This window comes from Loxodonta africana, chromosome 17, assembly GCF_030014295.1.
Source record: "Loxodonta africana isolate mLoxAfr1 chromosome 17, mLoxAfr1.hap2, whole genome shotgun sequence".
Classification (NCBI taxonomy): Eukaryota; Metazoa; Chordata; class Mammalia; order Proboscidea; family Elephantidae; genus Loxodonta; species Loxodonta africana.
The window spans coordinates 9,653,030-9,668,062 of NC_087358.1; the positions used below are offsets into that span (position 1 = coordinate 9,653,030).

Genomic DNA, 15,033 nt, shown 5'->3' on the forward strand with positions numbered 1-15,033 from the left:
AATGAAAAGACTGATTTCCCAGCTGTCCCACAGTTTCGACAGGCTTTAGGCCTACCTGACGTCTCTTCCTACAGTTCCTCCCCCGTCCCGAGATTTCATATTTACAATATGAATGTAGTGTTTTCTAAGACATTTAAAATTTAACTTTCTAAAATGTTTTCTTGTATCTAGGGCACAGAACAACACAGGTATCCATTACGGTTCCTATGATAACTACTTATACTACCCAGGGAGAGGAAAACATTGTGTAGAGTAAGCAAATCAAAGTCATTCACATTTCTTAAGTAACTGAATGATTTTTTTTTTTTGGTGCCCTCTGCTTTTTTGTAGGATACCAAGCATAAACAGTTTACATTAGTAGGTTTGACTTTTCTCTGAAACATTTCCTTTTGAGCATCATGCTTAGGGGCTTTCACAAACTCTAAGAGTTTAATGGTAAGGATTATTCTCTTTTACATGCTAAATTAGTGTTAGCTAAAATAATCAGCCCCTGGCGGCTCTCTCTTCGGACCACCCTCTTTATCCTTTTGAATGCCACCTTTGGGACAGATGTCCTGCACATCATCTTGACTTCATTTTCCACAAATATGGGGAACATGGCTGCCTGTTTGCTAAGAAGCTTTGATTTCTTTTGATGGAAAGTAGTACTAAAGACCAAACGGGGGCACTAGTTCTGCACGTCATGTTGTTTCCCCTGAAATACTGAGAACACAGTGGTGATGAGCTACTTTTCTCTTGACAGAGGAAGAAAAGTGAGCATCTTTTAAAAGTTGATGAGTTTATGTTGACAGTTCTTGAATCGTAACCTCTACCTTTACGTCATCTCGTGCTCCAGTATGTCTTTAAACCAGTTTCCCCTTTCCCGTTAGTTTTAGTGTGCCTGTTATGTTGTCTTACTCAGTAATGTGTTCCAATGATAGCCTTGCCCCACCCCTTTTAAAAAAAAACCAAACCCGTTGCCATCGAGTCGATTCCAACTCATAGTACCCTGTACTGCCACCCAAACTAGAAGTCTCTTTTCTTTTTCTTCTTTTTGGCTCTTGGCCCCAGCACCCTGGAACTGCCTTTGAAATGTGCAGGTTCAGATCATCCCCCCTGTCAGGATCATTTGCTCTTCAACTATGTGAAAAGAAAATGAAATTCCAGTATCTCTCCTAGTGAAAACTAAAGAGCATACCTGCACACATAAATTCCCTAAAGTTAGACGATAGCATGAAAGGGACAGAGGCAAATTCTCGCTTTTCTGGTTTTATCCAAAACTTGGTTGACTTTTCACTTTTATAGTAACATTGTCATTGTTCATCTTTTATCACAGTTAGCTCTAGGATTGAACTTTTGTATAAAAACAGATGTTTGTTATCACAATATGTACAGTCATCTTTATAAAAGCCAATTAAAAATATCAGAAAATACAACCAAGGCAATGTTAAGAATCATAATATACCTTTAAAATTTAAAAAGTTCAAGTGGAATAATTTCTTTGGGTACATCTCATTGTAATATGGTCTTGAGTCCCCAAGAATCACCCTGTAAAAGACACTGAGTCATTGGGTCATAGCATATTTTAATTACAGGTTTTTTATAGTTACATTACATTTGAATGTTCTCCCACACATTAACTACTAAATTATAAATGTTTTTGATCTATCCTGTAAGTGTTTGCATCCACATGAGCATGGAGAATTTATCAAGTTTTAGTTATGAAGAGTAGACTTAGTGAAATTGATAAAATTTTTATGTGAATTAAAATGTGATGTGTTAGCCCACCAGTTTTATAATCTATCAAATACATGCTGTCTCCATAGCAGGGGAATAACCATATGAAACCTTTTTTTTTTTCCTGTAACTTGATATATAAAAACCCAAAACCCATTGCCATTGAGTGGATTCTGACTCCTGGCACCCCATAGGTTTCAGAGTAGAACTGTGCTCCATCAGGTTTTCAATGACTGTGATCTTTTGGAAGTAGATCACCAGGCCTTTCTTTCGAGGCATTTCTGGGTGGATTTGAACCACCAGCCTTTCAGTTAGTAACCAAGTGCTTAACGATTTGCACCACTCAGGGACCCTGTAGGTGTAGAATATGATTTTGCCAAAGTTTGTACAAACTGATCAGGGATTTGCTTCCATCTTGGACCTGGGTACGGTTAGCAGCATTACCTTTTTTTTTTTTTTGCTGCCTGTGGTTTGTCAAAATGGCTCTCCCCAAGTGCTAGAGCACTACTTCTCCAACTATCTACAGTGAATGACCAGCTTTTTTCTCCCATTGTGTTGCCAGCCACTGTGTTGTCCTACTGCAGTGACTAATATGCATCTCGTACCACATCCAACTTACCACAGTTCAGTAAACCCCACACGGGTCTGTACCGTATTCAGTGACATGAAATCATTGATCACATGCTTAGATGTCCCAGCGATGACAAATTACTTGAAGTTTCTGAACACTTAATCTAAATTTCTGTACTTACTGTGAACTAGTAACCATCTACAAACCACACGTTGAGTAGCACTCTACCTGAGCGTCTCAGTTTGTCTCTCCAGGTGCACTTGCTTTTTAGTCAGGAAAAGCTTGAAGGCTTTGATGTGTGATTCCCAACTCTAACTTTCCACTTACCCTTTCACAAAAGGCTGCTAGTTTCTCTGGAGGAAGAAGCCAAAACTTCACTTTCAGACTGGTTTGAGTCAGAGCCAGGCCTGCTACCCCTTTGGGGGTTAGGCTTTTTGCTTTTTTTAGAAATTCTTCATCTGAGCCTCATCTACTCATGTGTTCTTTTTGCCTTGGAGATGGTGAGTACAATTTTGTATGTCCCATTTATCTTAACTCTTTTTGGATCAGTCTTCTAACATATTGCCAGCATTCCCCTGCTTATTTCACTTGCCTTTGATCCATGAACATAGTCTTCCCCCAAACAAAAGATATACCTGAATTTAAAAATTCAGCTTATTGTTTTAATTGGAGAAAGGCCACTATACTTAAGAACTAAGAAACACTCTTGAAGTAGTGGAACTTAGTTATTGGAAACATTAATAGCTAGAAAAATTCTATGCTCAGGTCACATGCATACGCTTATCCTGCTTGTAAACAGAAGTTTAATTGAAAAGCTTTTTTGCATACTTTTAATGAAAGTTTCATGTTACAATTAAATACTGTTATTTTTCCAATTGAAAGGTGCCTGCTTTGAGCAGAAAATTATTTCCAAAATCTTATCCTCTCAGCCCCTTAAAAAAAAAAAACAGAACAAATTAACTGGCATGAAATACAGAGCTCTGAGGTCTCAGTGCTCTTTTCAACTTGCTTGTAAAAACCCAAAACCAGACCCGTTGCTGTTGAGTTAATTCCAACTTACATTGACTCTATAGGACAGAGTAGAAATCCCTATAAAATTTCCAAAGAATGGCTGGTAGATTTGAACTGCCGGCCTTTTCGGTTAGTAGCCGAGCTCTTAACTACTACACCACCAGGGCTCCTCAGCTTGATATAAGAGCAGCGAAATTAACTGACGCATGTTTTATTCTTCTTAATAGCAGCTGCTGTCACCCATTATGATATATATTTGTTTATTATTTGTCTTCTCCCAGTGAGATGTCAGCTCCACAAAAACCAGGGCTTTGTTGATCATTCCCAGCATATATCAGGTCCTAGGTTTTTTTTTTTTTTTTAGAACATAGGAAGTGCTTAAAAATTTATTGAATGTGTTGATGTCAAAACAGTTATTTATGAAAAAAAGTGTCATGTTTTTCTTTTTCATCCTCTGTAATCTGCCTCCCCACCTACTTGCTGTGTTTTACAGAGAAAGCTGAGTCAGTGAGACTTACATTACTGCTGAGCTCCGTGTTCACGCCCTCCCACATAAAAACTTTGACAGTTACCTAATTTATTTCTTATAAGTTGCTTATTGCTAGTTGAGTAAGAACTCAAGAGGGTCATTGGGTATCCTGCCATCCCTGGTTTACCATTCCAGGTGTCCCTGTCCCAGACATCAAGACTAACAGTTTTAATTTTGTCTAGTTTAATTGTTTTTGTTCCCACCCTTGCTGAAATACCTCAGATACTACTGGCAGTCATTCTAGAGCTAGTAGAAAGAAGCGTGTTTGGTTCTTTTGGATTGTAATTAATTTTCAGTCCACTGTGCTAGATCACACACAGTGAAGGGGCTGTTGGTCATATTCTACCAAAATTAACCCCTTTTTTAGCTGCAAGTATTTTTTTGTATGCTGTGATAAAGATTCCTGTTGCCATCGAGTCAGTTCTGACACATAGTGACTCTACAGGACAGAATAGAACTGCCCCATAGGGTTTCCAAAGTGGTGATCTTTATAAAAACAGACTACCACATCTTTCTCTCGTGGAGTGGCTGGTGAGTTTGGTTTAGGAGCCCTGGTGGTACAGAGGTTATGTACTCAGCTGCGAACCAGAAGGTGGGCAGCTTGAACCTCTCCTGTAGGGTCACTGTGAGTTGGAATCAAATCAGTGGCAACGGGTTTGTTATTTTTTTGTTGTTTTATTTTGTTTTGCTTTTTGGTTTTGTGATGAACACGATGTAGCTGGATATTTGGGGTGCTTATTTCATTTTTTTTTTTTAATTTCCTAAGTCACCTTGGCCATTTGTCATTATATCAATCCAAGTTGCTCTGAAGGAATTGGCAAAAAACAAGGCTCCAGAAATTGATGGAATATCAATTGAGATGTTTCAAAAAACAGATGTAGCGCTGGAGGTGCTCACTTGTCTGTGCCAAGAAATATGGAAGACAGCTTCATGCCCAACTGACTGGAAAAGATGCATATTTATCCCTTTTCCCAAGAAAGGTGATCCAACCGAATGTGAAAATTATAGAACAATATCGGTAATATCGCACGTAAGCAAAATTTTGCTGAAGATCATTCAAAAATGGCTGCAGCAGTATATCAACAGGAAACTGCCAGAAGTTCAGGCCGGTTTCAGAAGAGGATGTGGAACCAGGGATATATCATTGCTGATGTCAGATGGATCCTGGCTGAAAGCAGAGAATACCAGAAGGATGTTTACGTGTGTTTTATTGACTATGCAGAGGCATTTGACTGTGTGGATCATAACACAAACTATGGATAACATTGTGAAGAATGGGAATTCCAGAACACTTAATTGTGCTCATGAGGAACCTTTACATAGATCAGGAGGCAGTTGTTCGGCCAGAACAAGGGGATAACGATTGGTTTAAAGGCAGGAAAGGTGTGTGTCAGGGTTGTATTCTTTCACCATACCGATTCAATCTGTATGCTGAGCAAATAATCCGAGAAGCTGGACTATATGAAGAAGAACGGGGCATCAGGATTGGAGGAAGACTCATTAACAACCTGCATTATGCAGATGACACACCTTGCTTGCTGAAAGTAAAGAGAATTTGAAGCACTTACTAATGAAGATCAAAGACCACAGCCTTCAGTATGGATTGCACCTCAACATAAAAAAAAAAAAAATTTTTTTTTTTAACATAAGGAAAACAAAAATCCTCACAACTAGACCAATGAGCAACATCATGATAAACGGAGAAAAGATTGAAGTTGTCAAGGATTTCATTTTCCTTGGATCCACAATCAACAGCCATGGAAGCAGCAGTCAAGAAATCAAATGACGTATTGCATTGGGTAAATCTGCTGCAAAGGACCTCTTTAAAGTTTTGAAAAGCAAAGATGTCATCTTGAAGACTAAGGTGCGCCTGATCCAAGCCATGGTATTTTCAATCACATCGTATGCACGTGAAAGCTGGACAATGAATGAGGAAGACCGAAAAATTGACGCCTTTGAATTGTGGTGTTGGCGAAGAATATTGAATATACCATGGACTGCCAAAAGAATGAACAAATCTGTCTTAGAAGAAGTACAACCAGAATGCTCCTTAGAAGCAAGAATGGCGAGACTGTGTCTTACATACTTTGGACTTGTTGTCAGGAGGGATCAGTCCCTGGAGAAGGTCATCATGCTTGGCAGAGCACAGGGTCAGCAGAAAAGAGGAAGACCCTCAACGAGGTGGATTGACACAGTGGCTGCAACAATGAGCTCAAACATAGCAACGATTGTAAGGATGGCTCAGAACCGGGCAGTGTTTCGTTCTGTCGTGCATAGTGTCTCTATGAGTCGGAACCGACTCGACGGCACCTAACAACAACAACTCTTTGTGGTTATTACCAGGATGACAATGATGTGATTGAAAAAGAGATACCAGTAGAATTAGGCAAAGGATACTAAGCCTGTAGTCTAAGTTAAGAATAATTTACCCACCACAGTGCGCCACATAGTCACAGAGGCAAGTTTTCTTGTCCAACGTCCATGATGATACCCTGGTGCCATGAGGGGTATCAGATTCTCTGTTTTTCTTCGAGCCTTTTATGCCACCCTGACTCCCTTCCATAGGAAACTCTGCTTATCAAGAGCGAGTACTTAGTGATAATCCCAGTAGAGTCTTGAGCACGTTGGGGAATCAGTGCTCAGTTTGACAGCTTTAGGCCTGAGTTCTATCCCAGCTATAGGAAGAGAAGACACATTGAGGTGTGATAACTTTTTTGTTTAGTACCTAAACTCAAGCAGTTGAAAAAATTTAGGCAGAAGTGGAGTTTGACAACAGAATTCAGAGACTTATTAAATAAAAGGATAAGAATCAAATAAATAGGGTTCTTTCTTTTAACAAAGTAGAAATCATCGAGGTATGCAAGTAGATTTCAGTGAAGAAAGAGGAGGCTTTAGGAACAAGTTAATTTAGGTCCTTTAGATAGTAAAACAACACTGAGACCTTTGGAAGAAATTGGATGACTATGGAGGGACCTTAAATACCAGTAGAAATGTCAAAAGCTGAAGCTAAAGTTGTTTGCAAAAAAAAAAGAACACAAGTACATTAAAAAAGATGGTTGTGTGTAATTGAAGTTGAAAATGAGAAGAAATTTCTGTGTTCTTTGAAATAGTAAATTATATTTAAGGAACTGGCAAGTAATAGAAATTGTACTGTTGAGTATTATCTAGGGTAGTCACATATGTATGTATTTGTATGTATGTTTGTATGGAAAGCATTAGATAAGGATTTCAAATCTTCGAATCCTTGACCAGCTGCTTATTAACCCTACAAAATTTCTGAAGGAGATTTATAGCAGAGAGAACACTTCTGTTACACACTAGATACTCAATAAATATTGTTTGTTGACCTTATACGCAGGGAAAAAAGAGACCCAGTATGTCATCAATATGATAAGCAATTTAAGAAAATATTCTTTGTATTGAAGTAAAATTCACCTGACATAAAATTGACCATTTCAGACATTTTAAAGTGTCCAGTTCAGTGCTGATTAGAATATCCATAATGTTGTGTAACAATCACCACTGTCTAATTCCAGAACGTTTCTCTTGGCACAAAAAGAAGCCCCGTATCTGCTAATTTCCCACTTCCTCACCCGTTATAGTGAGTGACAACCACCCTTCTACTTTCTGCCTCTGGATTCACCTTTTCTGGGTATTTCATGGAAAAGAATCATACAAAATGTGACCTTCTGCAGGTAACATCTTTCTCTTAGCCTAAGGTTTTCAAGGTTCATCCATGTTATAGCATGATCATACTTCACTCCTTCTTTAATGGCTGAATAATATTCTGTTTTATGGCTAATACTATTTTTGTTTATCCATTCATCAGTTAATGGACATTCGATTTTCCACTTTTTGGCTGTTATAAATAATGCTGCTATGAACATTCACATACAAGGTTTTATATGGATATTTTATTTAAGTATTCTTGGGTATATACCTAGGAATTGCTAGGTCATATGGTAGTTCTATCTTTAACTTTCGGACGACCGGCCAAACTGTTTTTCACAGCTGCTGCACCATTTCATATCTGCACAAGCAGTGGATGAGGATTTCAATTTCTCCACACCCTTGCCAGCACTAACTCTTTTTCATTTTTTAATAACCATTCTGGTGGGTATGAAGTGATGTCCACTGTGGTTTTGAGTTGCATTTGTTGAGCATCTCTTTACGTGCTTATTGGCCATTTGTCTATCTTCTGTGGAGAACATTTGTCTATATTTTAATTGGGTTGTTTACATTTTTATGGTTAAGTTTTAAGAGTTCTTTCCATATTCTGGAATATTCTGGAAAGAGTACTAGACCTTTATTACATATATGATTTGTAAATGTTTTCTCTAATTCTGTGGGGTGTCTTTTTGCTTTCTTGATAGTGTCCCTTGAAGCACAGAAGTTTTTTGTTTTGGTGAAGTCTAGTTTATCTGTCTTCTTCTTTAGTTATTTGTACTTTTAGTGTCATTATTTTAAAAAACCTAATCCCAGGTCATAATTTACACCTGTATTTCTAGGTTTTATGGTTTTAGCTCTCACGTCAGCATAAAGCAAAAAGTCTCATAACTGCATCAATAAACAGCATCGTGATAAACGAAGAAAATACTGAAGCTGTCAAAGATTTCATTTTACTTGGATCCACAATCATTACCCACGGAAGCAGCCGTCAGGAAATCAAACAACTTACTGCGTTGGGCAAATATGCTGCAAAAGAACCCTTTCAGGTGTTGAAAAGCAAAGATGTCACTAAGGTGTACCTGACCCAAACCATGGTATTTTCTATTGCCTCATATACATGTGTAAGCTGGACAATGAATAAGGGAAGACCGAAGAAGAATTGATGCCTTTGAGTTGTGGTGTTGGTGAAGAATACCGAATATACCATGGACTGGCAGAAGAACAAACAAATCTGTCTTGGAAGAAGTACAGCCAGAATGCTCCTTAGAGCCAAGAATGGTAAGACTTCATCTCTCGTACTCTGGACATGTTATCAGGAGGAACAAATCCCTGGAGAAGGACATCATGCTTGTAAAGCAGAGGGTCAGCGAAAAACAGAAAGACCCTCACTAAGATGGATTGCCACAGTGGCTGCGGCAGTGGGCTTAAACATAGCAGCGATTGTGAGGATGGCACAGGAACAGGCAGTGTTTCATTCTGTTGTACACAGGGTTGCTATGAGTTGGAACCAACTCGACAGCACCTAACAGCAACAACAAAGCTCTTCTATTGAGGTCTTTGATCTATTTTGAGTTAATTTTCATATATGGTATGAGATAGGGGTACAAATTCTTTCTTTTGTATGTGGAACTCAGTTGTCTGAGCATTGTTTGTTGCTATGACTGTTCTTTCCCCTTGAATGGTCTTGCCACCCTTGTTGAAAATCATTTGGCCATAGATGTGTGGATTTCTTTCTGAACTTTCAGTTCTACTCCATTGAGCTATGTGTTTATCCTTATGCCGGTACTACAGTGTTTTGGTTGTTGTAGCATTGTCATAGGTCTTGAAATTGAGACGTGTGAGTTCTCCAGCCTTACGCTTCTTTTTCAAAATTGTTTTGTCTATTTTTGGAATCCCTTGCAGTCTGGTAGGAATTTTAGGATCAGCTTATCCACTTCTGAAAAATGGCGGTGTAATTTTTTAATGAGATTGCAGAGAATCAATTTTGAGAGTATTTCCATCTTAACAGTATTAAGTCTCCCAATCCATGAACACAGATTTCTTTCCTTTTTTTTTTAACTTCTTTCAACAGTGTTTTATAGTTTTCAATATATCAGCCTTACAGTTCTGTGGTGGTTAAGATTGTGTGTCACCTCAGCTGGGCCACGATTCTCAGTGTTTATACGTGACCACTCCAATGATGGAATCTGCTAGGAGTAGCCAGTCAGTTGAAGGGATGCTTCCTTGGGGGTGTGGCCTACATCGCATATAAGCAGGTGTTGTAGCTTTTTGCTCGCTCTGGATCCTGCGGCTGCCTCCTGTTTGTCTGATCTCTGGTTCTTGGGACTTGAGCTATCACCTGATCTGCCGATCTTGGGATTCCTTAATTTTCACAGCCTGTGAACAAGAGCTCTGCTCTCTGACCTGCTGATCTTGGGTTCACCAGCCACTGCAGCTATGTAAATTGAGAGAAGCCTCTATCCTGATCTGCAGACGTTCCAGCCTCTACAACCGCATGAACTGTTTCCTTGATACAAATCTCTTTCTGAATCTATTTATATGCTTTACTGGTTTTGCTTCTCTAGAGAACCCAGCCTAAGTTCCTTGATTAAATTTATTTCTTAGTCTTTTATTCTTTTTGATGATATTGTAAATGAATTGTATTTAATTTCATTTTTGAATTGTTCAACTGCTAAGTCTATAGAAATATAACTGCAATTTGTGTATTAGTAGTGTACCCTGCAACTTTCCTGAACTCATTTGTCAGTTGTAATCATCATGAGTGGATTCTTTAGGGTTTTATATGTATAAGATCATGTCATATGCAAGTAGAGGTAGTTCTGTTTCTTCCTTTCCAACCTGGCTTCCTTTTGTTTCATTTTCTTACCTCATTGCTCTGCCTAGAACGTCCAGTACAATGATGACTAGAAATGGCGAGAGCGGACATCCTTTCTTGTTCTTGGTGTTAGGGTAAAGCTTTTAGTCTGTCATCATGAAGCATGATGTTAGCTATTAATTTCTCCTAGGAGCCCTTTATTAGGTTGAGGAATGTCCCTTCTATCCTAGTTTATTGATTGTTTTTATCATGAAGGGCTGTTGGATTTGTAAACGCTTTTTCCGCGTCTGTTGAAAGGATGCTGTGTTTCTTTTCCTTTACTCCAGTAATGTGGTGTATTACCTTGGCTCCCCAGCACCACGTTAGTGGCTACAGCTTTAACCTCTCAGTTTGAGTTTACTCTTGTGTTTTTGCTTTCCTTTTGGAGGGTTGCTCTGTATATGTGCAGTTTAGGAGTTGGTGCATGAATTGGGTGGAATTTTTATGGAGCTTGTTTTGGTTACTTTCCTGCAGTATTATTCTCTCCTGGATTTTCTCTCACACTGAGCAGTTTGGCAGGTGCTGACTTTGAGTTCTGTCTCTCCAGCCTAGTATAACTGCCAGTTTCTGTTTGAACTCTGTTTCCCCAGGTTGCAATTTGATCAATGTCTTCAGGGACAAACAAATTTGAGGTGAATGTGGAACTTGCCTTTTAGGCCTCCTTGTTTTCAAGGATTATAACTCCTCAATTCTTAAGCATTGGTTGTCCCCCACCAAAAAAGAAAAAAAACACTTTTAAACAGTGACGTATTTGTTTTCTCTAGCTTTCACGAGGCATTTTATCTTCCTTAAGGCCCCTGGTGGCACTAAGGGTTCGTGCTTGACTGCGAAGCTAAAGGTTGGCAGTTCAAACCCACACAGTGGCTCAGCAGAAGAAAGGCTTGGCAGTCTGCTTCAGTAAAGATTATGGCCAAGTGTACCCGATGGAGCAGTTCTGCTCTGCAGCACGTGGGTCGCCGTGAGTCAGAAGCAGCTCCGCAGCAGCGGGTTTGCTTTGGTTTATTCTCCTTAGCCCAACCCTTTAAGAAGAGAGAGGAGGTGGAAGAGCTCAGTGCCTCCTGTACCGCTGATAATTAAGATGAATACTCACCTCTCTTCAGTGGTTTCTGAATGTAATTTTATATAATCTTATTTTGTATCAGGAGCCCTGGTGGCACAGTGGTTAAGACCTCAGCTGCCAACCAAAAGGTTGGTATTTCAAATTCACCAGCTGCTCCTTGGAAACCCTACCAGGTAGTTCTGCTCTGTCCCCTAGGGTCACTATGAGTCAGAATCGACTGGACAGTGACAGATTTTGTTTTGCTTTGTTTTATTTTGTATCATGAAAAACAAATGCATGAGTGAAAGAAGTCAGTCGATTTTGTAGGAAGGCTCAGTGTACTAGGACATGGTAGTATAAAATTGTTGCATATATGTTACTAAATTTAAAGAATATTCAACTTCCTTCCAACATTTAATCAGAAATATGAAAACCCTATGTATATTGTCACTCGTCATTTGTTATAGTGAAAATCTGGCTTTGATAACAATGTATTATCTTAATATAGCTTTCACAGATTTCTGGATTCTTTTCTAGTGGATTAACGACTTAGAGTATGACGATTTGTATGTTACGTGGCCTGCAAGTTGCCAGGAACTTTTGGAGCCAGAATTCCCTGGCAGCATACCTTCCATAAGGCGTAATTTTCATAATTTGGTAAGTTTTATATTTTGCTTATGTGTATTTTATAAAGTTATTTGTGTTTTTTTATCACGCTTCTCTTGATAAATAGGCATCCGTTAGCGAGGAAGAAAGTATTTGCCTAACGCAACAAGTGTGAGGTGGCGTGACTGACTAGGTACCAAAAGCTGGTAGTGGCCATTACCTGCCTCTTATTATTCAGTCCTCTTGTGCTTTTTAGTGTCCATATTAAGTTGATTGCTTACTTGTGTATTTTCTCAAAGGAATTTACGATAGGACTTTTCTTTGTTATATATTGTAAGAAACTCATTACTAAAGTTTAGTACATTTCAGGGAAAAAGACAAATATCACCTTATCATATGTGCATATAAGTTACTTACTGTAATACTAGCTATCCAAACAACATTATGGGAACTTCGAAATTTGTAGAAAACATCTGGGACCTTATTTTTTTATTTTTACATAGGAAGTGAATATCTTACTTCTTACAGCAGCTTTGAGCAAGTAATGATAACTGATAATGCTATTTTTGTCAGAATTCAATTTCTGTTTCCTTTTTTAAAACATTTGTTACAGAAAGCCCAGTGAATCGTTTAGAAGAAGTTATTTCACAACATTAAAACATACCGCACTTAATGCTTCGCTTCCAGAAAGAGGCTGCGTAGCTGATTGTGAATTCTGTGTGTAACTGTTAGATGTGCAGCTTCTAGAGGCGCCTTGTCAAGTCTGAAATTGGGTTTTGGATACATCCTTCAGAGTTATTTAGAATACAGTTGCCAAAAGTTTATTTCAAAAATTATACCTGAAATTTTATACTTCTAACTACAGAAATTAGACTAAACTTGAATTTCATAAAAATTCTAAAGAGTTGAAACAAATAGTGATTATAAACTGTCTGCCTTTCTTTTAGGTTATGTTTATTGATCCTGCTCAAGAATATACCTTGGATTTTATAAAACTGGGTCGATTATTCTATCATCATAAAATTCCTCTTAGGTAATTTCCATTTTATAACATGAAACTGACAACTGAAAAAATTCCAGTGGTGTTCGTATTACATTTTACAGAGTATTTATGTGCAGTTCAAAGCAATATTTAGTTCTAGTGCCTAATAGGACATAATAGTGTGTTGTGAAGTGTCATCTGCCTTTAATGCCTCTGTTAATTAGGGCCGATTGGTAATCTTGTTTACCCTAATACCTTCCTAAGGGGGTGATCTTAAATGGTTTATGAATGTAATTCCTTTGGGAACTTGGAGAAGGACCCATTTCCCTGTGGTTGTGTTAAAGCGTACCTTCCTTTTTTTCCCAGAAGAACAGGGTCATTTGGTAGTGTCACCACCACAGAGTTTGACATCTTGCAAGTATCCAATATCTATAAGGATTTTGGCGAATAAGGATTAAAAATCAGATTTTCCAAATAATATCTTCCCTTTCTCCCATTCACTAACTTACACCCTCCATCGAAGCTAATGATTTTTGAAAGTAGTGGTTTATTGTGATTCGTGAGGTAATTGTGACATTCATGATTTCATCTTCTCTTCCCAGAATTGGTTTAGTGTTCATTCTTAATACAGACGATGAAGTGGATGGAACAGACGATGCTGGAGTCGCTCTTTGGCGAGCTTTCAACTATATTACAGAAGAACTTGATGTATCGCAAGCATTTATTTCCATAGTACATGTGAGTTTATGCAATAAGGGTAATTTCTTTAGAATATATAATTTTTTTCATTACTATAATAGTTAATTATCATTAGAAAATTTCAAAGTTTATAAAAATTTCAAAGTTTATTTTGGGGGTTAATAGAGATGAATTTGATTAAAGTACACAATAATCCCTACTTTATAAGTTAGGCAACTAAGGCTCTGCCAAAATACACGAATTTACTTAGGTTTACCCAGCCAATAAAGGAAATTAAGTTGTATACAGGAGTTTAGAGGAAACTGTATTAATAGGAAACAGTGAGTCGGGGATGAATTCTTAAACTAGGTCTTGAATAAAATCATGAATAAAAAAATCATTGCAAAGTTAAATGTCCTAAATGACAAAGAATATGGACATTTTCTATAGGATTTCAAAGATGGAGGAGATCACTTAGAGACAGCAAATTGGCGTGAAATAGGTAAGATTGATACTGAATATGGCAAAGAGATTGTGTAAGAAGAAATTAGAAATTGATGCAAACTTGTTTAAAAGGAACAGAGTAAGAAGATTATTTGGTAATTGAGGTTTTGAAACTCCTGTAGGGCCCATTGTGGAAGCGTTAAGTGTATTAAAGAGCAATATTGTTGCTATTAAGAAAGTCACGTTGTAACTTAAAAAAAAAAACTGTTCATGTTTATATTCATTGGGCTTTCACTTGTCAACCATTTTTATAGCAAGGAATGGCCCTTGAAACTGAGAAAGAAATTTCCAAAGTAGTGTAAATTCTCTGCTCTACTTCCATAGCTCCCAGAAAAACTACTAAATACGTAATTAACTCACTGACCTGTAATTATGGAGGACACTTTGCTTCGTCAAATTGTGCCATGGAATATGTATCAATATTGTATCTCAGTGTATTAATTTTCTTAGCTAATTAGTATAAGAGATTATAAAGGACTTAGTGGAATTGACACCTTTTATTATGGTCCAGCTGCCTTATTTAAAAAGATTAGGTTGATATTCAGAAGCTGGAAAAAACCTATATACTTTCAGGATTATCTTTTACTAAGTTATTTAATTATCTATATTCTACAAACATTTTGTACCGGTTGTTGAGTTGCATGTAATGGCATATTTGTCAATCACTTGCCTTTTGAATTAGCTACTGTGATACTTTAATTTCTCTGAAAAACTAGACCATTGGACTTGAAACCATAGGGTTCAATATAAAGCAGCATAAACCAAGAACCAGCCGTCAAGCTGATTCTGACTCATAGCAACCCCGTAGGACAGAGTAGAACTGCCTCATAGGGTTTCCAAGGAGCACGTAGTGGATTCAAACTGCTGAACTTTT

General features: G+C 37.9%; 1 protein-coding gene across 1 annotated transcript in view; it reads left to right on the top strand.

Annotated features, from left to right (window-relative positions):
• Positions 1–15,033, top strand: part of UGGT2 (UDP-glucose glycoprotein glucosyltransferase 2) — a 186,039-nt gene that overhangs the window by 75,038 nt on the left and 95,968 nt on the right. Inside the window, exons 13-15 of the mRNA XM_003409644.4 lie at positions 11,927–12,046; positions 12,943–13,028; positions 13,580–13,715. Coding sequence (XP_003409692.1) covers positions 11,927–12,046; positions 12,943–13,028; positions 13,580–13,715 — 342 coding nt within the window. The remainder of the gene's footprint in view (positions 1–11,926; positions 12,047–12,942; positions 13,029–13,579; positions 13,716–15,033) is intronic.